Source organism: Prunus persica, chromosome G5, assembly GCF_000346465.2.
Source record: "Prunus persica cultivar Lovell chromosome G5, Prunus_persica_NCBIv2, whole genome shotgun sequence".
In the NCBI taxonomy this organism is placed as follows: Eukaryota; Viridiplantae; Streptophyta; class Magnoliopsida; order Rosales; family Rosaceae; genus Prunus; species Prunus persica.
Genome location: NC_034013.1, coordinates 8129639 through 8155306, shown reverse-complemented (window position 1 = coordinate 8155306; position 25668 = coordinate 8129639). Strand labels below are relative to the sequence as shown.

The window sequence follows — 25668 nt, the reverse complement described above, 5'->3', positions numbered from 1 at the left end:
AAAAAATTAAAAAATCTAAAAATCGGAAATCTGAATTTTTTTTAAAAAAATACCAAAAAGTATGTATTTTTTCCCTATAAATACCTACCATTTTATCTACTTTCACACAAATCTCATACAATTTCTTCTCCATACAATATTTTCTACTATCCACTCACATTATTCATTTTCCACACCAATTCTCCATACAAACTCATCTCCTTCAAATATTTTTTACTCTCTACTCATATTTTCCACTTTCCACACCAATTCCATACAAACTCTTCTCCTTCCAATATTTTTTACTATCCACTCACATTTTTGTACTACTTTCCATTTGTAGAAAATAAACAAATGGCATCTTCTGTCGAAATCGGAGGCTCGTGGTCAACCCAAGAAGATATTGTGTTGTGCGAGTCTTGGGTGAACGTTAGTCATGACCCTATCACGGGCAATGAGATGAAGTTCCATCATATGTGGAGCAAAATTCATGGAGAATTTTGTCAAAGATCGGGTTCCATTCGGACCGAAATGGCTTTGTCTAGTAGATGGAAACTTCTAAACAAAGAGTTAGGAAAATGGAGAAATGCCTTGACAAAAGCGAAGGAGAACATTCGGAGCGGTCAAAATCTTTCCGATGAGGTAAAATATTTTTAATTGCCATTTTAATCAATTTAATGTAACTTTTTTTTATTGCATATTCTATTTCTTTTTGTTGCACAATGTTTATTTTATTTTTGCATTTCCTAATTGGCTTTATTTATTTACATAATCAATTTTAGTCTTGCATTTCAAAATAGTTTATAATTTCATGCATAATCTTTATTTTTATTTTTGCATTTTCAATTTGTCTATATTTATTTACATAATCAATTTTATTCTTGCATTTCAAAATAGTTTATAATTTCTTGCATTGTATATTTTTTTAATGCACTTCCAATTATTTATTTTGAATAGATCATACAAGCACAAATGTGGTTCGGTGCCATGGGGCAAGGGAAAAAAAGTTTTGTGCATTTCCAATGTTGGGAAATTGTCAAGGATTGTTCCAGATTCAAAATTATTCTTACTGCACCCCCGGTTATGTTGCATGAGACGCCGCTCCACGAATCGCCATCAACCAATTCGCCATTGGACTCCCCAATGGAAACGGAGTCACCACTCCCACGTCCGCCGAGACCTATTGGGAGAAAGGCGGCAAAGGCCAAGAGAGGGGCCACTTCGAACATTGATTGTATTCAAATATTCGAGCAAATAGCTAAGAACAACTCTCTAAGATTTGAGAGAGACTTGAGGAGAGATGAAGCGGACAAGGCACGATTGGAAGCCTTTGCAATTGAAAAGCAACATGCAAAAGAAAAAGACGACGATGACAGAGAGATGAAAATCATGGCCATGGATACGAGCCATATGTCTCCTGAAACAAAGGCCTATTGGAAACATAAACAAAGGGATGTGATGAGAAGAAAACTTTTCCATGACGACGGACCTAGCAATACGGATTGGCTAAATGATGAAAACCATTAGATTGTATTGTTGTATTTTTTTATAATTGTTGTATTTTTTTTTAAATTGTTGTATTATCCTTTAATTTGTTGTATTGTTTCTTTTTTATTCAATCAAAAAAGCATTCAATAATTGGACTATTTATTAAAAACATTTGAGCATTCCTCACAAAGATTAATTAAAAACAAACCTTCATTTATTGCAAACAACACACAAAACAAACCATACATAAAAGCATAATAATAAAAAAGACCTCGCAATAATTCCACAAAACACCACACACAAAAACAAAGCATAATTAAAAACAAAGCATAATTCCAAACAAAGCACGAATCTAGCCTTCATCCATTATGATTGCCTTTCATCTGCCACAAGTGCTCGATCAAGTCAACTTGACGTCTTTCGTGAACATATGAAGATTGCATTTCTTGATAACGATCAATCATGGGGTTGTTGAATCGACCATCCTGAAGTAACGGTTCGGGCTCCATTGGTAGTCCATTTGGTCCCATCGGCCTTTCATATATTCTTGTCAACGCCATGTTCATAGGATCGGGTTCAAACACCTCTGGAGCATCGTAGTCATACTCATCCTCCATAATCATGTTGTGGAGGATGATGCAAGTCATCATAATACTCCTCAGCACCTCCTCGTCTAGCATCCGAGCAGCACCCCTGATAATTGCCCAACGAGCTTGCAAGATACCGAAACACCTTTCCACGTCTTTCCTGTAACCTTCTTAAAAGGAAGCAAAGCTTCTTTCCTTCTCGGATTGGGAATTCGGAATTGTTTTCACGAATGTCGTCCACCTAGGATAAATTCCGTCGGCAAGGTAGTACTCACCAGAGTATACGGTATTGTTGATTTGGTATGTGACCTGAGGGGAATGACCTCGCAATACCTCGTCGAACACTGAGGATTGACCAAGGACATTGAGGTCATTTTGAGATCCGGCAACCCCGAAAAAGGCATGCCAAACCCAAGTGTCGAATGAAGCTACGGCCTCCAAAATGATACTTTTTTGGCCCTTCCAATTCCCATACTCTCCTTGCCACGCAGTAGGACAATTCTTCCACTGCCAATGCATGCAATCGATGCTTCCGATCATTCCTGGGAAACCTCGAGCCTCGCCTTTTTGTAGAAGCCTTTGCAGGTCCCTCGGAGTGGGTTTGCGAAAGTACTCCCTCGTGTATAAATTTTCCACTGCATCACAGAATCTCACCAAGCACTCTAGGATAGTAGATTTTCCCATCCTTGCAATCTCATCCACATGCTCTGCAGATGCCCCATAAGCAAGCATCCGCAAAGCAGCTGTAAGTTTTTGCTCCGGGATAAGACCCAAAACTCCAACAGCATCATGCTTTTGAATGAAGTATGTGTCGTAATTACAAATATCATGCATGATTTTTTGGAACAAATGTGGCTGCATTCTATATCTCTCTCGAAACTTATGAGCAGGATATAACGAATTTGGGATAAAGTAATCCTCCAAGAGATTCTTACCCCGAGACTCTCTGCGTCTGTCCACATTCGGGGCACGACGACGATGGTGTTGGCTTGATTGATTCATCATACACACCGCCGCTACTTCAAGCATTTCTTTCTCTTCTTCATCGGCGTCCCGATCTTCTTCCTCACGTCTACGCCGGATTTCTTCCCATTCTTTCTGTTGCCTCTCCAACACCCTCCTGAAGTTTGACATTGAGAGTATAATGTGTTTTGTAAAATCTGAGAAATGAAGGAATATATCAGAGATGGTGTGAGAGGAGTGGTGTTGATGGTGTAGTTTTATAGAGGGATTCAGAAGATAGAGATGACACGTGGCACAATTTTAGAGGGTGAAAATCTTATCTGAAATCTGAGATCACTATTTGTAAAAAAATATCTGAAAATCTTATCAGACATGGGACACGTGGCATAATTTTAGAGGGTGAAAATCTTATCTGAAATATGAGATTATAATTTTTTTAAAATATCTGAAAATCTTATCTGACATGGGACACGTGGCACAATTTTAGAGGGTGAAAATTTTATCGGAAATCTGAGATTATAATTTTTATTAATGAATATCCGAAAATTTTATCTGGAATAAGATACGTGGCAACCGAGATTCTCATCCGAAAATCTTATCCGAAAATTTAATTACAAAAGATTATCAAAATTAATGATTTAAAGTATAAAAAAATAGGAAATAAAGTACAATGAATAGGAATTGCCCTAGACTTTGCCCTTGTGGGTGGAACCACAAATGGCAAGGCTGACACTATTCACGTGAATAGTGGCAGCCCTTGCTTGCCCTTGCCTTAGACTTTGCCCTCATGGGTGGAGTTGCTCTAAAAGGTTAAGGCAAAGGCAAAGCAAGGGCTGCTACTATTCACGTGAATAGTGGCAGCCTTGCCTTTTTTGGTTCCATCCCAAAAGGCTAGGGCAATGGCAAGAAAAAAAAAAAAGAATATGCAACAAAATATAAACAATTTAGAAATTGAATTTTTTTAATAAAAATTGTTATTTATTTATAGGGAAAACATCCATAAATTTTTGGTAATTTTTTTTATTTAAAAAAAATGAATTTCATATATTTAAAAAAAATGAATTTCATATGTATTTTTTTGAATTTTTTTGCTTCCTGACATCAGCGCCTTCGGGCTGAAGCCCAAACAAGATCTGCCTTTGGGCTTGCCAGGGCTGGTGGGACCCAGTGCTTGCCCAGGCTACTTCTCCTGCGCTGGAGGTCCAAACCCCACTTGGGGGGCCTCTTGCCCTGGCAAAATGGGCTGCGGTGGAGGTGGCCTAAAGAAGAAAAGCTTTTTTGATTAATTAGAACATTTTTGTTGATAGGGAGACTAGTTTTGTTGGACGAGGGTCCTAACTCGGGTCAGGACCTGAACGTACTTCGGGCTGTTGGGTTGAATCGATCTTCCAGGATAACTTGCACACTTCAAGCAGCTAGACAATCAAAAGGGGGAAGGACCGGTATGGTACCAGCCAAATCCACTCCAATGCCTAAGTTAAAGATAGAACTGATGATCTTCTTTTGAGAATGAATGGATGGAGCTTTCTGGAGAATGGAGTTATTGCCCTAGTCTCAATGTAGGTGAAGAGTATTTATAGAGGGAGAAGGGGAGATCATATCTCCTTAAATCTAGCAAAAGGAGAGATCTTTAGCCATTCCAATCTCCTTTAATCTAGCAAAAATGGAAGACCTTTAGCCATTCCTAATGCTGGGATTAGAGAGTGGTTATGGACTCCAGTCACTATGCTGATTATCAGGGACCAAGTAGTAAGACAACACCTGGCTTGGATGTGAAACACGTTAAATGCTCTCTTTCAGCCACCATGCTGGTATTAGGTGCGTGAAGTGACTTGGTCTGACATGAATCTGGTTGGGTCAGTATACTAGCGCTTCTACTTTTCTGGTCACACGACGTCACAGTGGACTTGGGGTGGTCAACCTGGTCGGGCTGGTACATGAGAACCCCAACCTTACTTGGCCACGTGGCGTCCTCTGATAAGCTCGGTTATAAGACCTATTAACAGTACCTCGGGCGGTCAACTTGGTCGAATCGGTATATGAGTGCCCCAACCTTACTTGGCCACGTGGCATCCTCTGATAGGCTTGGCTATATGACCTATTATTGACAACTGTCTGGAGAAAGACCACAACTTGAAATTAAGAAATGGAAAGTGGTTATTTTTCAGCTTGGAAGAGTGCTGGTTCTTTGCATGGGCTACAACATGTAGTAGAGGAAGCTATGGAGATGAAAATAGTGGCAACCTTGCCTGCAATCCCTCAGCCACAAACACCACAGGAGCCTATGGAGTTTTTGTCAAGGTCATGGAGTCTTTCTGCTTCAGAAATCTCAAGGGCTCTTGCTCAAAAGCAGAAGCAAATTTTACTTGAAAAAAGTCCTGACAAATTCCCAGAAGCAACTGTTGTGCCACAACTAGTAAGCTAGTCTCCCTTAACTCCAACGAATGTAGTCATGTACAGTATGTCCCTAATTTGGTCCCCTTCATTCATGGCTTGCTATTGAATTGCCTAAGTATTCCTGAAACTAAGGAGTGGGATGGCACATTCTATCAATAGTTGTAAGTCTGAATTGCAAGTTCAGTTCTGTTTTCTAATTGTTCTGATTCTTTCTTGCAGACAGGAAAGATTATAAAGTCTGTTAATACTCGGAGAACGAAGTCTATGGGCAAATGGTTCCACCATAAGGAGTTCACTAGTAGCACAGTGAAGAAGAAAGATAAGGAACGGGTAGAAAGAGCACGAGTGCATTATGCTGTCTCCATTGCAGGAGTTGTTGCTGCCTTGGCTGCTGTAACTGACTGCAGCAGAAAACTCTAGTGGTTCTGGCTCAAAAAGGACCATGGCTTTGGCTTTGGCTACAGAGTTGCTGGCATCGCATTGCATTGAAATGGCCGTGTGGCATCTGCTGTTAGATCAGCAGTGGACATTCAAAGTCCTGGTGACCTTATGACTCTTACAGCAGCTGCTTCTTCAGGCACTTGCTCATATTTAAAAGTAAACAAAAGAAAGCAAAAATTTCAGCCTCCAAATGAAAAGATTAAGAGAATTCTTGAAGAATCATCATAATATGCACAGAAATTTACTAAGTAATGAATTTCTTGTCTTTGCTTCTTTACTTTTTGCCAATGAGTGACAGTGCATACATGTATAAAATGACATTGCTACGCAACATGGTCTTGTCTTCCAGTTGTTTTAAGCCATTGATCATTAAGTAATACAAAGTTTTCTTTAGCTTCGCGAGGAGAATCGGCTTTGAAATCAAGGTTACCGAAAGAATGCTGCCATTAGTCCCTATGATAGGGGAATGGCTGAAATTCCTTCAGCTGGTGCTAAAGATGAATAGATTGCATGCCAAAAGAAGAAAAAAGGAAAAACACAGAAGAAAATATCTCTTTTTATAGAAACAAAATAAAAGGGATGGTTCTAAATTAGACCCAACTATTTGCTTTTTTGCCTTTTAAGTTCGCGCAGTTACCCACGCAAATAAGGAGTTCAAACAAAAATCATCCCAATAAAATGACTCCTCAAAATATGATTTATGACATGCATAGAGCCAATTTCATAATCAACCTGTGGGCCCTCAATAACTATAATTTTCATTTGCGTGCCCTTAAAGGCAGAAAATATGTATTTTCAACTTTTTATAAGAATGATACAATGTACAAACAGATGCCAGCCACCTCTCCTCAGAAGTATGTTCTTTTTTCCCTCAAAATACAACAGTCTTGTTATCCTCATAAGGTAACACTCGCAGCTCACAGTACGATTTGATTGCCTTCGTAAGGCATTGTTTTTCGAGGTTCTCTGACTTCTGCACAAAACTCTGCAAGTTATCTCTGTGTGAAACTCTTGCAACCTGCATATTGAAGTTGAATGTATTGTAAACTCTATAAGCTGCTACAGTTACAATATACACATAATTGAATATCAATGCTTGGTAATAAATCTAATTTCCAGGTCCCACAGACGGGCATTGCACACAGAACACATAATCTAAAATGCAAGCATGTCTGTCTTAAACAATTTACAGAAGCCAGAAATCAGCAAGTTTGCACAAGTTCTTCAGCAGCATATACTTTTCTTTCGACCACTAAATATTAAACTCTACAAAAAATTTATACAATGCGATGCAACAACCAACAAAGCTGAGTAATGATGTTATCAGGGTATGAGATAAAATTTTATAATCATGCTTCATATTACCAGAACAGAATATTAATGAGGGATCAAGGCATTGAAAGCATTTTACTAAAAGTTTTAGGCTCACATAAGTTTGTGTTTTAGTAAGATTCTGACTATCGAGCATTTCAAAGCACTTTAACTTCTAAAAGTAAGATATATAATCTGAACTAAGACTATCCCACCACAACCCACCACGCTCTTGGTGGGTAGCAAAGTCGTGCTTTTCAATGTGATCCATGTTCTATGCAACTTGGTTCAGTTGTTTAACTTGATGTCATCATGTTCCCATCTCACACTTGCCCAGGAAAAACCAAAGCTTTCTATGAAAAAAAGTAAAAAAGGGTGTAACTTTCAAATAGCAGCAAAAATGAGAATAATCGCCACAGAAAATCAGCCTGTATGGTCAGAGATTCAGAACTGGGCAAAATTAAAAGCAGCAGTAAAAAATTTGTATTTACCATCTGTTCAATAATAGGACCAGCATCGAGTTCTTGGGTGACAAAATGACTTGTTGCACCAATAAGTTTCACCCCTGCATCAAAAGCCTGCGAACATAATCTACCAAATTAAACATGCATAGACAGTTAGGATGGAAGCATAGATATACTTAAAATGGCAACAATATGTTTTAACACATAGAAGGACAAGAAGTGTGAACCTGTTTAGATGGTTTTCCACCCTTGAATGATGGCAAAAGGCCATGATGAATGTTAATTACATCCTTTCCGTAGCTCTTCAAAAAATCGCCAGATAATAACTGTGGAAATGAAAACAATGCTTTAGTTCGTAGATACTACAATATTAATCTTTTACAACAAATCTGCAATATGTCTACTTTGTTTATTCTTTTGTTTTCTTCCTTCAAGTAGCGGACACTAATGGATTTGATAGATTTCAAGCTTACTATCCTTTTTGGTACTAAAGTTTACTATCCTTTGACTTCTAGTTCTAGAATGAAAGAACAAGAAGAAGCTTGTTCCTTCAGTCAGCACTGCAAACTTCAATTTCAACACCTTTTACCCATGGCTGTTTTAGAAAGTTAAGTGATAATTGAAATGAAATGGTGAGAACACAGAATTCTGTAACCTGATTTACCTGCATGTACCTGGCAAGAACTAAAAAATCAGTATTTTGAACCAACTCCAATATCTCCCCTTCTCTTTTGTCAGTGTTGGTTGTTTGCAGATAATGATAAGGTATACCATGTCTTTCAAGAAAGCGAGACACATGGGTGTTTGGACCTCTATCATGATTACTGGAATGAAAAGGAAAACAAGGAAGTGCAACCATGGTCAAAGTTCTGAATGAAAACCAAAATATGAACTACAATAGTGAAACTTCCAAAAACCTCACCTTATAACACAAGTTATGTCTACTGGAAGTCTGCCTTCCTGCCACTGATGTAACAAATCAACCAAACAATGATCCTGCAGCAACATAAAGACAGTTTTAATATACACAACATTAGAACTTATAAGAACATGGGTATCTAGGTGTGTACATATATAAGAACATTTGTGTGTGGTACACCTGCTTTGAGGCAAGGATACAAATCTTATACTTGGGGTCGTGATCTGGAACCCGGACAACAGATCTCATCGCAGAGTATGTTGTCAACAGCTTACGGAAATCCTCATCCATTTCCGATCTTGGCCATTTAATGGGATCGAAAATAAATTCACTGCCAAGTTGCAGACGGTTAGATTTTCAGCTGTCTCATGGTTCTATCTAATCACAGAGTTCGTACAATTCAACATATTGCATCAAACAATAGCCGGCTCTGGAAAAACTAATGTTGGATTGTTGGAAGCAACCTGTCAAATCGACATGCTCCATTTCTTTCGAAGTCATCTTTGAAAAGCTGACTCTGCATATTTTAATCTTCTTCTTCTTTGAATAAATATAATAAAATTCATTAGTTGAATCACTAGATTTTTCATCCTAACAATATTACACAGTTCCAAAAACAATCAAATGAAACTCATTCCAAGCTTTGGCACTTATAATCAATCAATCAATCCATCCAAACAAAACCAGAAAAATTCCTTATTTATTTATTTCGGTTTGCAAATGAAATCTGAGAAATTTGGCAAAAAATATCAAACAGCAAAAGCAAAAGGTACCTTCTGGAATAGAAGACGTGCTTGTTTTCGGGCACGAAGACACTGGCACCGAGTATGTTTCCACCTTTAGAAGCAATGCAATCCGAGAGCTTGGCCACAATCCCAACTGCATCCTATTTAGAAAACACACCCATTTTCGATTTTCTCATCCCCATTTGGTTCCCGAGAAAAAAAAGAAGACGAAGGAAAATGAAGCTACTGCGATGCGAGAAGAGATAAAGAGGATAGGACTTACGGGGGCATGGAAGACATGGATTCCGTAGGAGAGGATGGGAGAAGACGAAGGGTCGAGGGGCTCACCCGGAAATCTCAAGGACTTGAAGGACCTCTTTGCAAATCCAAAAAGCTTGGGGAGGCTTGGAGAGGCTCTTTGGACAAGGCTCATTTCTATCGCTCGCTCTATCTATCTGCAAATGCAAATGGTGGCGCGCTTGGCCTTCACCTCCACAAATACGTCGTCCAGTTAGGTGTCGTTTGGTTTGCAACCGAGTCATAAGTCAGTGACTTACCCACTGCCACTTGCCAAAAAAAAAGGAAATTAACTAATATTTTTGTTTTTTCCAAAAAAATAGAGACTACAATAGTCCTCTTCCACACCTCTCTTCGATCACCACTTGAGCTAACACCAATCGCTTGCGATCTTTGATCACATAGTAAAGAGCATTAATCCATTATCCATACACCCGTAGTCTTTTGTTAATTTCCTCTTCTTTCAATATTACTTGTTCAAGAAAACACGAAGAGCTTAGTAATACTATACATAATTAGAGTGCTTCACTTATTCGAAATTATATTCACTACAAATTTCAATTGTTTATCATAAATAAGATATTGAAAAATCACTTTGGTAATTCGATGAAGAAATTCAACGATTTTAAAAGGGGATGCTAGAGAGACCAACTATATATACCAATTTGTGTATCATCTTTCTAATAGAGGTAGAGCCCATCAATACAATATGTCCCATCATGATAGACAAGTTAGTATCTAAAGATGATCTTCTCAGTATTTTCCATTCTAAAATTATTCCACATTTATAACTGATCACATGATTAGCATGATTTTGGCCAACCATTTGTTGATGCAACTATGGTTCATTATTTATTATAACCCACAACTACCACATGACAAGGAGCAAAATCATAGATGGCAGGAGTTTTTTTATTCAATAATTATCGATCATGATATTTAAACTTAGAATTTCCTCTAATAAAATATAAACTAATGTTATTGAATTCAATGATCATTAGCGAAATGCATATTACTTGATACAAAATGACTGCCCATGGAATTTTGAAAACACTTAAAAAGGATAAAGCATATCTATGTTTAGTATATCCAAGAAACTATTTGATTCTGTGCCTTCTCCATATCATGCGTTCGATTCTTCCCTCCCTCAATATCGTTTGCGTAAAAGAAAATTACATAAAAGAACAAACAAATAAAAAGGCAAGAAGAAAACAAAGTTGGGCTTGGTAGAGAACTGACTAAGGTTGCTATTGGGCTCTCCCTTGGCGCCACATAGCTGGGCTAAGCCCATCCAACGCTCCCAAAAGTAAGATCACAGTACCAAACGACGAGATGTTGAGCAACTATGAATTGATGAGCGATTGATTCCTGACAAAGGGCTCAAGGCCGATCCTTTCCTTCCCGTCGTCAAAGTAAACGATCCTCCGCCACCGTCACCGTCGCCGTCACCGTCGGACGGCCTCTCGCTCTCTCAATCTTCAGAGCCCCAACAATGCCTGTAACCCTCTCTCTCTCTCTCTCTCTCTCTCTCTCTCTCTCTCTATTTTTCTTCTATGATCCAGATCTATATTTATTTATTTATTTATATAAAATTAAAAATAATGGAGGGGCTGTGATCCTGTCCGGTGCAGTTCAGGAGATTGATAGAGGTGGAACCGCCGAGCCCACTGAGATACGTGATCGGAGCGGCCATCATGATGATCGGAGTAGTCTTACCCGTCGGTTACATGATGTTCCGTAACAAGCGTGTTCCTTCTTCCTCTTCCTACTCCAAACAGACGTAGGTGTGCCTTTTTCAGATTTTGCATTTTCACCATTTCCCCCCTCCCCTAAATTTCCCATATTTCTCAAATTGCCCCCGTCTCCAAAATTTGCAAACTTCAAGTTTAGGTATTTGTTCTGAATCTAATTTGGGATTTTTGTTTTGATTGGTATTTCAGGAACAAAGTTTTAATATAGAGAGATACTGAGATTCCAGGAATTTCGGATTCGATTTTTCGTGTAATTGAGTGGTGAAGTTGAAAAGCAGCAAAGGCCATTGATGGATCCGTCATTTACAAGTGTAAATTCATTGAAACTTCATATCTGTTATATGGGTTATTTGGAATTTTAACTAGATTTTGTACAATGATATATGCATTTGGTTTTCTGTTTTTGTACCTCTTGATTTAGTTATGCAGCTAGAATTGATGCGTATCATTTATCAAATACCCATTTGCCTGGAATAATTTTTCACATTTTTTTAATTCCACTGAACAATCATGTCATATTGCTATAAGGTTGTGTAGATAATTTGTTGGATATACTTTTCGTTTTGAGCCGTATGATAATTTAGATCTGAATCTGTTTGGGTATGAGAAACGATACTTATGATTAGAATGTCTTCTGTCTATCATTGTATAATGCAGGACATGCTTTTTGTGGTTCCTTGTGTGTTCTGGTATGCTTTTACAAGATGCAATTTGAATTGGTTTATTACTAAGAGAGTGGATACATTGAAGTGTTTGATGTAAGTGATTTTTGGTTGATGTAAAGTGGTGGGATGAGTGAGTAATGATAGGAAGATCCACGAGAGAAGATACAGTTTGGTAATTCCGAGCAGCAATAAGCTGTAGATGACTCCAATAAGTTGGGATAAAAGTGTTAGCTGAGTTGAGTATGAAGGTGGTGGGTGTGACACTACTAATCTCACCAATAAACTTGAATGTAGTTTTGTTTGGATTTGATCAGCTGGTGGACTGAGATGAGTATCCTACTTGTGTGAATACCCAGTTATCGACTGGTCAAAATGAAATTTTCTGAGTAGTAGTGGCATTCAGCAATTCAAGGTCTTGTCATTGCTTTCATGTTTTTGGTTTTCGTCTGAAATGCTAGAAGAGTTTATTAGAATAAGTTGAATGGTTCTTGTGAGTTGTATATTCTATGTTGGAGAAGAAGAGGGAGAGAGACCAAAATAAAATGCATGTTGCGGTTCTTGTGGTTTTCTATTTTATCATCTTCTTCTGGTTCAGTTTAGCTGCAAGACATGCCTGTTAGAATTGACGGTTTTAAGTTTTTGCTGGTAGTTAACCCAAATTGGGAGAAGTATGAATTGAATGTTAAACAGGACTGGGAGGAATTGTAATGTTTGCATTGTTTCTTAAGGTTTGAAAATACTTTGGTCCGTTATTTACTTTAAGATTCATGCTTAGTTGGTTTCGGTTTGCAATCCGATGGGGAATCCGTATTTCCATCAATTGAGTGGATGAATCCAATTGCGAATTCTTATTTCTGTCAATTGAGTGGACGGCATGGATTCGAGTTGCGCACATGGGAAGTGGCATAGAGTGACCTTAGTGTAAATTTGGCCAAACTACATGAACATGTGCGCAACACGTGACTACGCCGTGCACTCAATTAACAGAAATGAGGGTTTCAATGATGAATTTAAAATAAAATTGCTAAAATCGAAACTACGATGACCTTGGTGGAACACATGCCTAACTGTAACAGTTTCTTAGCAACTGGCGTTCATGTTTCATGTGATTATAGGTACTCTTTTCTTTTGGGTAATTTGGCCTGGAATATATGAGGTATGTTAACAATGGTGTTAACAAGTCGAAATTTCAGAACCAAGCGGGCAGAGCACCCTGTGCATATTCAAGGCCATGGCTCTAGCAACAACACTTCAAGGCAATAACGAGTGATGGCAGACATTAATATTTTGTATTGTTCATAAAAAACAAAAGTGTGAGATTATATTTACACCAAAACATCAACCTCATCAAACCCAAGCTTTTACAGCCACTATGCATTTACCCGCATTTCGTAAGATCTTAATCATTCTAATAATCTAACGACTCAAGATATGACATTTCAATTTTTAACTTTTGACACCTATCTATTTAATTAACTCCAATTTAACAGCGTTAAGTATAAATAAATAAAAAAAATAAAAAATAATAAAGAACAAACCATAAACCTATCAGCCATCAATGACACACCCCACCCCATTCACGGCAAAACCCCCTTCCCTACTCACAGCCAACCTTTCTTGTTCTTTATGAATTAACAACCATGTTAACAAACAACCAGCTAATATGTTTTTCATAATAATGCAATAAAAAGCAAGAACTACGTCTTATCATGGTGGCCTTTTGTTGAGGCCCAAAAAATTTAAGGCTGGGCTCAAATATATTTTTGACCCAGTACAACATCAAGTGGAAAATTCTTATTTAAGCAACATGCCACGCTACAAGCTTAAGTGGGCCTAAGCCACGCGAATGCCTGGGGCTTGCTGAGCGGGTTGTGGTATGGATGGTTACGAGCATTCACGAGGCCCATTGATGGTCCAAGGAGTGGAAGTTTTGGGCTACTTGGGAGCACCAAAACTCAAGCCCATTCCTTGAGCCCAAATATATGGGTAAGCATGAGAGAAAACCTAGTAGTCCATCACCTTAAGAAAACCTAATAGCCCATAAAATCCCACATCAGCCAAAGCTTCCAGCAGCCTAACGAAATCAAAGGGAACTTACAAGCGCTGGAAACAAAACAGCCCAGCCCAGCACCTTATAAAATATCCAATGTTGTACATCTCTATTAAAACCAGATCACAGCCAAACCACCAAAACCAAGCAAACCCATGTGCTGATCACCTTTTTGACCAAGCACTCTTACCCATTCTTTCCTCTTCAAGCTTTGGTGAGAAAACAAGAAACAAAAGTGGGTGGCTCCTCACCCACATGGAGAAGTCCAGCTGCTTGAGGACCTTGGAACTCCAAAAAGCTTCATGCCTACATGCTCAGGCTAGGGAAGTTTCACCAAATAAGATGGAATGGAATGGAAGAAAGTGAAGGAAAAGGGGAGAGGGTGGCTTGATAAAATTAAGGTTTTCAGTGTCTATAAAAGGAGTCACTTCCGACCCAGCAAAAACAACTCACCTTAGTTGCTGCAAGCCTCCCAACAACCATGAGAATTCATCGAAGGCAAGCATCCCCTCTAGAACCCTTCAATTTCATGCTTTGTTCTTCCATCTTACTCCTTTCTCTCTTTTATGCTAAACTCATGAATGCTCAGCTCCCATGTCACAAGCTTCTCATGCCAAGCCAAGAATTTATCTGTAAGCGACTGTTGGTTTCGTTGGTGAAGCAGACCAAGGTGTTTCCTAAGGCTCAGCTACCCTTTCAAAATACTCTTGGGGCTTGATCCTTGAACTTAGACTCAAGGGGCAATTTCATACATGTTTCTCTTTTCGAAAGCCCAAGCTCATTTGTTAGGCTGTTGGAATAAAAAGACCCCACACTTTTTACCCAATTAACCCAAACCAAATTACCTAACACTCATAAACAATTATGAAACGTCTCCACCCATCAATTTCTGGAATATTTCAAGTTTGAGTTAATTATATGGTTTTTTATAGGAGGGAAGGGGGTTGCCGTGAGTGGGGTGGGGTGGGCTGTGTCATGAGTGGTTGCTGATAAGTATAGGGTTTGTTTTTTTTTGGTATATACCACGAGATGTCCCCACAATTGAAGAGTTGGATTAATCTCCACTTGGGGTTCGGCTTGTCCCTGGCCACAAAGTGCTCTCAATTGGTTTCGAACCCCTACCAGTTAGGGACCAGGTAGTCCGCTAGTTAGAGGTGGCAATTTGCCAACCACACCACACCTTGTGGTTTAGGGTTAATGGTGTTAAGTTGGAGTTAATTAAATAGATAGGTATCAAAAGTTAAAAATTGACATGTCATATCTTGAGTTGTTAGATTATTAGAATGGTTAAGATCTTGTGAAATGCGGGTAAATACATAGTGGCTAAATGTAGAGGCTCAGATACCTCTAATTTAAATAGGCTTTATGATGAAGATTAATAAGTGCTTCCATTTGCATTCAATTTTTCACTCATCATGTAATAAATAAATGTGATTAATAATACTAATAATTTAGCTCCAAATAGAATTTCCCATGAAGAAGATGTAACTCAATCAACTTTGAGTCCATAACAATTTTCTTATTTTTCATTAATCAATATATTTTGTACTTGAGGAGATGCCATAAATTTTATTTAATGAAATATAAGAAATTATTTTTAGAGTGCAAATTCCTTTTTTGTTGAGATTTCAATTTATTTGTGGTCCTGTTAGAAAAATTAAAAAGTAAATTATGTAAAATGAACATTTCAATAAAAATGAAGAAAAAATTTGGATGGAGGAGGTGCCAAGCCAACAGACCCCCAACAAACCGAGTCAAAATTCTAAGTGTTGCATTTTCACCAGAGGTTGAAAGTTAAAAATAAATAATTGTGGTAAAAGCTGCAGCGAGATTTACTGCCATCCATTTAAACAACTACATTCATTCATTCACAGTTGCAAAGAGAGAAATTTGAACACTTTAAATACCTCCATTTTGCTCTATTTCTTTCATAGCTTTCAAAAAGACATCAAAGAAAAACAGTACAGAAGTTTCTATATATTTCTTTATAAAAAAAAAAAACAGAAGGAAATATGTCTCACGAATTGAGTGATGATCAAGTCGAGAAGCTCAAGCAAGCCTTCAACAATTTTGACAAGGATGGCAATGGTTAGATTCCTCTTTATATATATATATATATATATATATATATATATATATATTAGGTTTTACCATCTCAATTTAAATTTCTCAGTCTTTTATTACTGATTGTATATGACTAAACACATGGTTGTATACAAGGGGGAACCAAGAATTTTTTAATGGATGGGCTAACTAAAGTTATTAGCCTAAAATATAATGATAATTATTTTTTGCTACTTCCAGTTTCTATAGTCTTTCTAGAAATAAAAGTATACATTAAATCATATAAATCATGCCAGTTCATAGTTCCATTGACTTATTTCTAATAAGTTTTTGTTTTTATTTTTTTATACAAGCAATATTGAGGAGGGGGGAAATCGAACTTAGAACCTTAGGATCTTGAGTGTATGGCTAAATGCTAATTTTCAAAAAACTTTAACATAAGACAAATAAATATTAAATGCAACCCAAAAACACAAATTATCAAATTAAAAATATATTCTATAACAGACTTGAAAAAGTGTACATGTTTCATAAAGAAATAGATTTTTTGTACTTTAATCTACTGGGCTATATTTAATCCCCAAAAGGCTCACTGGGTTACAGCCCAGTTTAGCTGTTATCATTGTTCTGCCCTTAATTGTATACAGCGGATTTCATCTAAAATTTTCTCATTTCATGCATACAAGAAAGATCATAACATGTTATACACGCAGTGACCACTACGTACCAATCATAAAAATACAAAGAAAATATGTGTTGAAATGTTGAATTAAATTACTAAATCAACCTTAATATTTAAATTTCATTGGTTAGTTCTAAAACTCAAGTTCCCTTAGCCATCATTTCATACTTTTGATTGACAAAAAAGACGTTCAAGAAAATGGTTCATGTGCTTTTGAATACATTATTTTTATTTTTATTTATTTATTTGCAGGCACTGTCACTACCGATGAGCTGAGCAATGTAATGACCTCAATAGGGCAAAACCCATCCGAGGAAGAATTGGAAGAATTTATTCAACAGATGGGCGGTGATGATGGGAGGGTTCGTTTTGATCAATTCTTGAAATTCATGGCAAAATTCATGAACGCTCAGTGATTATTATTATTATTCTTATTGCCAACATAATAATCAAACCCCTATGTGATTATTTTATTCAAATACTCACATTTGTCAAAATAATGACAAGTACATCTATAAATTTTTCACTCTTTCTAAGATAGATATTTATTTGTTCATAATAAAAGGGTAAGTGATACTCCTTAACATTTTGTAATCATTCTACAAAGGTTTAATGCAATTTTGTTCTCTCTATCTCTCTCTCTCTCTCTCTCTCTCTCTCTCTCTCATTTTTGTAACCAAAAAAAAAAAGTTTTTTCCTTAATTTCGTCCAAGTACTCAGAAAGAGGAAAAACGAACTATTAATCCTAGCTTCGTTTTGGGGGTGGGTGTTTGTGGACAGCCCAATAAAGGATGAGAAATAAAAAGAGAAAATGGAAGGAGGGAAAGGGTGCAATAATGCCCCTAAAAGTATCTATGACCTTTTATTAATCAACAATTGTCGTCCATAAAATTTGTACTCAAAATATCCTCTAATAAAATAAACATTAAGTGTTACTAGACCAAATGATCATTGTCTTGTAATGTGCTTATTTAGGTATGTACTAATCACAAACTAATAATTGTGACAAAATAAGAGTTCATGCACCAAAACGATACACAAATCGAAGTTCATGGGACAATAGTACAAAAACCCAAAAGTTTTATTCAATGTTCTGAATTATATAAACTTGATTTAAAAATAAGGGATTCACGGTGTGATAGTAAACCCAATTATGAGATGATTAATGAACAGACCATATTAGTATCAAATCACCTCACATAATTAGATGGACAAATATGTAAGAATTTCCTAACATTCGACGCAAACAACGACACATCAAACCACTCCCATTCAATAATCACCTAGCTATATGGTAGTTTCTTATCTCATATTCATTTTCTAATCTCCATGAAAGTGCTAGCTTGGTAGATTGTGGAGGAGCTCTATGAACATCCAAGTTTCTTTCAATATATTCCCATAACTGGAACCTGTATTGCTCTGATTAATCGAAAAAGTTAAACCTGGAAAAGGCAGCATTGCGCTGATTAATGATATATTGCTTCAATTTCAGCAATTTGGTACATGGCTAACATACTCTTTTGTTGTTTCATCATGAAAAGATTGAATACACCAGTCTAGCTACCCGGGGCTTACTACTGATCCCGCCACCTCCCTAAGGCTTCCCCGACACGGACTCTATCCCCACGTTGGACCGAAAACCTGAACTCTGATGCGGAATCCCCATTTTCTTGTGATAGTGATATGGGAGCCTGGAAGACAAGCACAACAGTTGATCCCATGTTGAATGCAGCTACCTGAATAGATGGAAGCACACAGACAGTAACCGGTAAAATAAAAACCTCGAATGGATAGATGCACAAAACATTAACAGATCAAGATAATAAACCAATGGAAGAGCTCATAAGTTTGGTGATGAGGAGCATAAGAATCTAAGATACCAATTTTAAAAACCATGTAAAGACTGGTAATGCATAACTGCTCTCTCTCTCTCTCTCTCTCTCTCTCTCTCTCTCTCTCAATAAAATGATTTCCATCTTTATGCTTGAAAGTCAACAAAAAAGGGATTCAAGGCAAGTGGAATCATTAAAATAAATCTTTTATCCAAGGATTTATAGTCCAGATGGGGCAAAAGTAAATAAGTAGAAGTATGAAATATGATTTTTAAATTCCAAGCAGCCTTCTTGTGTTCTCTTTTTATATCTTGGACATTACAAAACTAACCAAAGCATGGAAATCCTGGAAGACATTCAAAATACACCTCTAACCTCATCTCCTTTCTTGAGCGTCCTACCAATACCATCAGGTTCATATATCCGTTCTTCTGGAGGCTCTGAGTGCAGTAACTTCTTTCTTGCCTGGTTTGTCCGAAGTTCCGGTTCAATGGAAAGCTGCCATGTCCAAGATCAGAAAGATTCAACGACAAAAGAAAGATAATCAGTAGAAACTAGTACTCCAATGACACCCAAGTCCGATGAAAAAATAAAACTAAAAACATTACACCCATCAATCTGGGTTTGCTTCAATTGGGACAAGGTGCAACTCATGAAATTTGATCTTCATTCAGTTTTTTGCCTTTCGTTTTTGTGGAGGGGAGTATTGGATTGTTATAGAATCGATTTTGCACTTATTAAAAGAGATGTCCGTTTAAATACTTTCTTGAAACACCACCCTATGCACTACCCAGCCCTTCCATGCACAGTATTTGATTGTGTCCTAAACCTGCTTCAAATTCAGCATTCTCAGGTTAATTGCCTACATTATTTTAAGTTAGTAAATGCCAAACCCAGAAGTGAGTGAAAGAATTGTTTCTATGTGCAAGTGTTTCCATGTTTGGTTTGTGAGTGTGTGTGTGCAAGTGTGTCCCCCGGGAATTCAACTCATCATATGCAAGGAAACACTTGACCTCAATTGAACCAATATTCGTTGCTCCAACAGCAGCAAGTGCCATAAATCCTTCTTTCCATAAACCTTCAAGCACAACCTGATCGCATAAGAATTGCAAAGACAACTATAAATCAATAAAAGAACAAAGGAAGAATTGCATGTTGACCCATATTTACCCTGGACAAGATGGGAAGACCAAACACAGCAAAGCAAGTTGACATATTGATATATTAAATTATCTGACACTGGGAGAACTTTTGAACAATAGGATGATTTGACAGTACAGGAGAAGGCCAGATATTTCCAAGAAATGCAAGTTTTTGTTTGTAATGTGTCACCATGTCAAATTCCACTTATATGCATTGCAGCATAGCATCCAGAATATTTAATCTCATACACGCCCTTATTATGTCTAAAATCATCTCCTGCATTTTCGTTAATTGGTTTTTGCATATCTTCTCATTGATTAGTTTTTGTCAATCACTATCCCAAAAATGAAAAAAAAAATTGAAGAAAAAAAAACCACTATTTAATTTGTTTAACAAGTAAGCATCTCTCATAACACGAATGAAAGCGATGATACCACAAACATAAATAGCAGCACATCTTGATAATTGTTAAATTCCTGTTAATATAAACTAATATACAAAAGTTTACCCGTTCGTTCTCAACATATAGGTTTCTGATAGTTCTTGTAGCACGTTCATTTACAGGAAGCAGACGACCTGCGAAGTAAATACCAAGATCATAAATGTAACTAGAAAATGAAATAGCTAACTCAAGATTTTTAGAGCCAACATTGGTAATCAATGAGAGTATAAAATGAAAAATTAAAAATTGAGCAACCAATCATGTATTTGCTTTTGGTTTGCTACAGAATAAGCAAATACACAGAACGGTCCATAAAATTTAAAGAAATATAAAGATAAAGAACTTTCCAAGGCGGCAAATTCCTTCATAATCCACAGACCCGTTAACCTCAAGTTAAGTAAGGAACCAGCTGCAATGTGTTCAACATGCAGGTCTTCGCAGCCCTAAGCTTACCAGAAAAATGACGGCGGACAAGAACATTCCAATCAGCTGGTGCATGTATGCGATGATAGTCTCCAGGCTTCAAGTAAATTACACAATAAAAGAGGCCTTTTATAGGACTGCAAAGAAAATTTATGTATTTATTAAACTGCATTGTATTCAACTTGGTACATCATAAATATCAGGAAAAATGATGTGTCAACTAATGACACTATTTGCATCCAAGTATCTCATTACCATGTTGATACAGGGTCCCAAACTTTAGGAGAAGCCAATGAAACTCTCAGCCATGACTTCTTACTCTTCTCCCTGGAAGCATTTTCTGGTTCACTACTCTCCTCATGCACATCTCCTTTAGCTATCAAAGGAAGAAATGAGCTTGCACCGAGCAGGGAAAAAACTGAATAAGAAAAACCTTTGACTTGCTCAATCATAGCCCCTGCTCCTCTAAGCTCCCCAAATCGTAATACAGTACCATCCACAGGACTAACCTTCAAAACAGAAATGCAGTCATGCAAGTCACATAATGCTAAAAACACTTCAAAGTGGAACAGATTGGACAAATAAGCAGTCCAAATTGCTGGTTACCAGTTACCAGACATCGTGGGTCAGGGTCAATAGGCCTGGAACCTTCTTTCAAGGTGCGAACAAAGAACTCTCGTAAAGATGTGTATTCATCCAGAGGGAGAGCTGCTTCTTCCAAGTCTACAATGCAAAACATATCATATTTTCAATATATTATATATCATTCAGTTTTCACTTTTTTTCATGCACAAATTTCTACCATTCTATTCAAAACTAATAAATGACTAGCTATTGTAGCAAAACATTAAAAAGTCTGATGACAACAATAATGAAAAATATAAAATCATACTTGAATGGAATGCTCGAGCCCACGCTCCATAAACATACGGACGTAGAGAGACTGGGATTTCCTGAAAACATTTTTGTCTAGCGGGTAAATAGTTTCAAAACTTAATCTGATATCAATAAGAATAAATAACTAAGACAATATTATGAGTCGAGCTACAAAAATAAATTCGTTTTCTCCACACACAAAATAAAAATAAATGGAACATGTAGCTTGAAAAGGAAATAGATTTGTTAAAGATGAGGAATCAAGAAACAGGAAGATCACTTACCACACTGGTCAATAAACCCCAACATCTGGAAATGGAGCGCAAAGGCAGCAATCTTAAAAATGTAGACTATGGTTGCCAATGTAAATAAAGTTCAAGTCAAAGTCAGAAATGGACAACCAACTTTGCAACTAAAACACAGAAGCTATAAGTGAAAGCATGAAACTACAAAACATCAGGCAACGATTACTATTGATACATTACTTTTACATCAGGTTGAAATTCAAATTCCGTTCCCTTCTCCAGTGCCTCCTCAACCTATCAATCAAGTGGGGGGGAAATATTAAGACATATGAAATAATCATCGCAACTTCTAGAATGTGCCTAGTTGTAACAACTGAGATCAATTTGGAATATGGAACACAATATAACAAATACACATAAATGCACGCAGAAAGTATTCTACTGCACATTTCAAGTGTTATGCACCAAAAGGGTGGAGATAGCATGTAATCTACTGAATTCACCACTATGGACAGACAGTGATAACAGTAACTACGTAACTAGACATTCGAATTCCGAGGCAAAGGTTGAATATTTTGTTCCTTTTACTCAAAAGACCTTCTCAAGCTTAGATAAACATCTGACATCTGACATGTGATTTTTTTGTTATACGGCAGATTATCCGGCATGTCTCAATCATGGTTAACGCGCATATGCTGCTGATTTCATTCATTCATTTATTTATACCCACATTTTTTATGGAAAAGTGGAATGTAATTCACCCACATATACCTTCCTGTCATCATACATCCGACGAACATGCAGAGCACCAAGCATAAGCAAAGTAGCCACCGTTGCACCAGGCAAGAGAAAAGAATCACCTGCACACAGCCTGTAATTAGCTTCACACACTTGAAAAAAAAAAAAAAAAAAAAACTAATGATAACTTTTAACAAATAAATAGCTCATAACAATCACAAAAACTAAATTCAAAATTTATAGTGCCAATGCTCAATCAGAACGATTTGCAACTAATTCAAGATACGTGAATGCTTGAATTCTATTTATCTGATACATAAAAGAAAAAAGAAATTGGGGAATCAACTCCACTAAAACAAAGTTTCTTTCCTTTTGTCTACGTTATTTTCTCGGCAACCAAACAGAAACTAAGCGCCGGAAGCGAAACACTGACCTTTAGAACCACCACCTCCGCCATTGGAAAAGGAGCGAGCTTGAGGGGTTTTATGGAGTTTTTTAAGAAATGAAGCGAAGCATCGTCGCTGGTTATGGAGGGAATTGAGGTGTGTAGAGTGAGAGAATATACAGACTCTATGTGAAGCCCTAAACTTCATCTCGTTAAAAGATTTGATTCAGTTTCAGGCTTAAGCCTCTCACCACTGCAGGGTAAGCAGGGTTTAGGATTTAGTGGTTTGCGATTCTATTTACACCCCAATGATAACTTTGGACACCCCGACATGGATTTTACTTTCCGAACCAACTCACAGACAATTGTCATTAAAAAAAAATCAAAAAAACCCCCACCGACAGTTGTCATCACCGACATTCTTTTTCCTACAAAGTGAATGAATAATGGAAAAGTTAACAAAATTATGAAAGTAAGTACTCATTTACCAAAACCATATAAGTAACTAATTTTGCTTTCCTTTTCCTCAATAACGAAAATTCAACCATCATCATCTAGCTATTAGTTTTATGGTATTTCTGTCTCAATATCGGAGTATGATTATATGTTGTTTTACACGAAATTGTATTGTGTTATTGTCTTTTTATTTTTTTTATCCACTGCATTATAATTTTTCATTATTTCATTTAAGAACAACACCAAGGTCCCGAATCCCCTACGAGTACTCGTTACCTAATGCTCGGCCCCAATCTACCCCGTTGCCATGCCTAACTTCAACCAAAAAGTACTTAGGTGTTTATGTTATTTGAGTTTCCATTTCCCTAGCTGTCCTCAGGAGAATATTTTTCTCACATCCTTTCATGTGCATATATATTATTTGGGGTAAAATTGGCAGAAAGTTGATGCCATATTATTTCATTAAAAAAATTACCTTCACGGAACTTTTTTTTGTTGTTGTTGTCAAAGTCGCTGGAAAATTTTATTAATAGAGAATAGTAAGGTTTACATATGCGGCAAGAATATTAAAAAGTCAGTCAGTTCCACATGATTACCCCTGTTTAGAAACGGAACAAGCTACAGTATGGGCAGCCCGATTGCAACGTTGGGGTGCAAACACAAAGGAGAGCCGAGTGAGATGAGCCATCAACTGCTGGATATCAAAGACAATCCTCTCAAGATCGGAATCTATTGTAGTATGTCCGTCGAGTATTGAGATTCCTCGCTAGGCATCAGACTCCACCATTACGTCTATGAGGTAAATTGGGCATACGCACTGAGTGCATGTTGAATAGCAAGAAGTTCCATCATCAGAGCAGAAGAGCCGCGAAGGTCTCCCTCGCCACAAGCACATAAGAGCAGACCATGGTTGTCCCTTATAACCCAGCCGACTCCTCCGCGCAACTGCTAGGTAGACCAGGCGGCATCGCAGTTTACCTTGATTAAGCCCGGCCGGGGTTTACACCAACTTTAGGGCTTAGAGCTGCTGATGGCCTGACCAAGCTGGGGTTGAAACTCTTGTTTAGCCGCACGGTACGCAGTAACTTGGTTCAGCAGAAGATGAATATAGCCTCCGTCGGATCAACTTTGGCATCTTCAAAGACAGCCAAATTCTAGGTTTTCCAGATTCTTCATAGTCCAAAAACAAACCACTGGATGACCTCAGCTCCATGCTCAAAGGAGCTGAGCTTCATCACCATATGTCGCCAGATAGTAACAAAATCCTCACCTACTATCTTGGTCACGTCAAGTTGGAGGGGGCTTGCAAACCAAAAAACATGTGCAAATTCACACTTGAAAAAAATATGAGCCTAGACAGAACTCTCGCGAAACGTTATTATACATCAGCATGATGCATGCAACATATTAGCAACTATCACAATCCCAAATTCATGGTGGATTTTTACTTAAAACTCTCGCGAAACGTTCATACATTTGAAGAATATGTCGTGCCATGATTCATGGTGGATTTTTACATGGCAAACTTGAGTGTTGCATTTTCACCAGAGGTTGAAAGTTAAAACAAATATTTGTGGTAAAAGCTGCAGCGAGATTTACTGCCATCCATTTAAACAACTACATTCATTCACAGTCACAGAGAGAGAATTTGATGAAACTTTAAATACCTCCATTTCGCTCCATTTCTTTTGGAGCTTTCAAAGAGACATCAAAGAAAAACAGTACAAAAGTTTATATATCTATTTCTTTATATAAAAAAAACAGAAGGAAATATGGATTCCGATATGACCGATGAGCAAGTCGAGGAGCTCAAGCAAGCCTTCAACATTTTTGACAAGGATGGCAATGGTTAGATCCCTCTTTTTATATATATTTATGTGTATATTATGCTTTACCATCTCAACTTAAATTTCTCGTCTTTATCACTAATTGTATATAGTCTATTCCATCTAAAATTTTCTCATTTCATGGATACAAGAAAGATCATAACATGTTATACACGTGGTGACCGTTACATACCAATCATAGAAATACAAAAGAGAATACGTGTGTTGAAATGTTGAATTAAGTTACTAAATCAACCTTAATATTTAAATTTCATTGCTTAGTTATAGAACTTAATTTCATTGACAAAAAAGATGTTCAAGAAAATGGTTCATGTGCTTTTGAATAAAATTTTCTTATTTATTTATTTACAGGCACTATCACTACCGATGAGTTGAGCAATGTATTGACCTCACTAGGGCAAACCCCATCTGAGGAAGAACTGGAAGAATTTCTTCAACAGATGGGTGGTGATAATGGGAGGGTTCGCTTTGATCAATACTTGGTCTTCATGGAAAAAT

The 25668-nt window shown here is 37.2% G+C and overlaps 5 protein-coding genes across 8 annotated transcripts; 3 read left to right on the top strand and 2 right to left on the bottom strand.

Annotated features, from left to right (window-relative positions):
• LOC18776216 lies at window positions 5164–5834 on the top strand. The gene is made up of 2 exons (XM_020564729.1): window positions 5164–5433; window positions 5634–5834. The coding sequence occupies exons 1-2, from the start codon at window positions 5164–5166 to the stop codon at window positions 5832–5834; spliced, it is 471 nt and encodes a 156-aa protein (XP_020420318.1).
• Window positions 6524–9788, bottom strand: LOC18776016 (formyltetrahydrofolate deformylase 1, mitochondrial). 3 transcript variants are annotated; one of them, XR_002271555.1, is made up of 9 exons: window positions 9558–9787; window positions 9323–9435; window positions 8730–8880; window positions 8553–8626; window positions 8295–8454; window positions 7858–7956; window positions 7658–7744; window positions 7392–7519; window positions 6765–6873 (listed from the first exon to the last, which is right to left on the bottom strand). XR_002271555.1 is itself a non-coding variant. In XM_007209290.2 (8 exons), exons 1-8 carry the CDS (start codon window positions 9705–9707, stop codon window positions 6727–6729), a joined length of 981 nt encoding a protein of 326 aa, XP_007209352.1. In that variant the 5' UTR covers window positions 9708–9784; the 3' UTR covers window positions 6524–6726. The 3 variants fall into 3 exon arrangements, 2 of the variants coding, with proteins under 2 accessions (XP_007209352.1, XP_020418953.1); XM_007209290.2 differs by lacking the exon at window positions 7392–7519 and having other exon boundaries at window positions 6524–6873; window positions 9558–9784; XM_020563364.1 differs by lacking the exons at window positions 6765–6873; window positions 7392–7519 and having other exon boundaries at window positions 7662–7757; window positions 9558–9788.
• On the top strand, window positions 10896–11874 carry LOC109949082. 2 transcript variants are annotated; one of them, XM_020563362.1, is made up of 3 exons: window positions 10896–11069; window positions 11203–11351; window positions 11512–11874. In XM_020563362.1, the coding sequence occupies exons 1-3, from the start codon at window positions 11064–11066 to the stop codon at window positions 11528–11530; spliced, it is 174 nt and encodes a 57-aa protein (XP_020418951.1). In that variant the 5' UTR covers window positions 10896–11063; the 3' UTR covers window positions 11531–11874. The 2 variants fall into 2 exon arrangements, with proteins under 2 accessions (XP_020418951.1, XP_020418952.1); XM_020563363.1 differs by having other exon boundaries at window positions 11203–11355.
• On the top strand, window positions 15984–17517 carry LOC109949296 (calmodulin-like). Its single transcript, XM_020564627.1, has 2 exons — window positions 15984–16125; window positions 17036–17517. Exons 1-2 carry the CDS (start codon window positions 16050–16052, stop codon window positions 17197–17199), a joined length of 240 nt encoding a protein of 79 aa, XP_020420216.1. The 5' UTR covers window positions 15984–16049; the 3' UTR covers window positions 17200–17517.
• On the bottom strand, window positions 18151–23359 carry LOC18778030 (phosphatidylserine decarboxylase proenzyme 1, mitochondrial). The gene is made up of 12 exons (XM_007209080.2): window positions 22916–23359; window positions 22516–22604; window positions 21985–22038; window positions 21784–21849; window positions 21516–21576; window positions 21237–21346; window positions 20879–21132; window positions 20654–20760; window positions 20267–20334; window positions 19629–19706; window positions 18991–19113; window positions 18151–18519 (listed from the first exon to the last, which is right to left on the bottom strand). The coding sequence occupies exons 1-12, from the start codon at window positions 23073–23075 to the stop codon at window positions 18358–18360; spliced, it is 1332 nt and encodes a 443-aa protein (XP_007209142.1). The 5' UTR covers window positions 23076–23359; the 3' UTR covers window positions 18151–18357.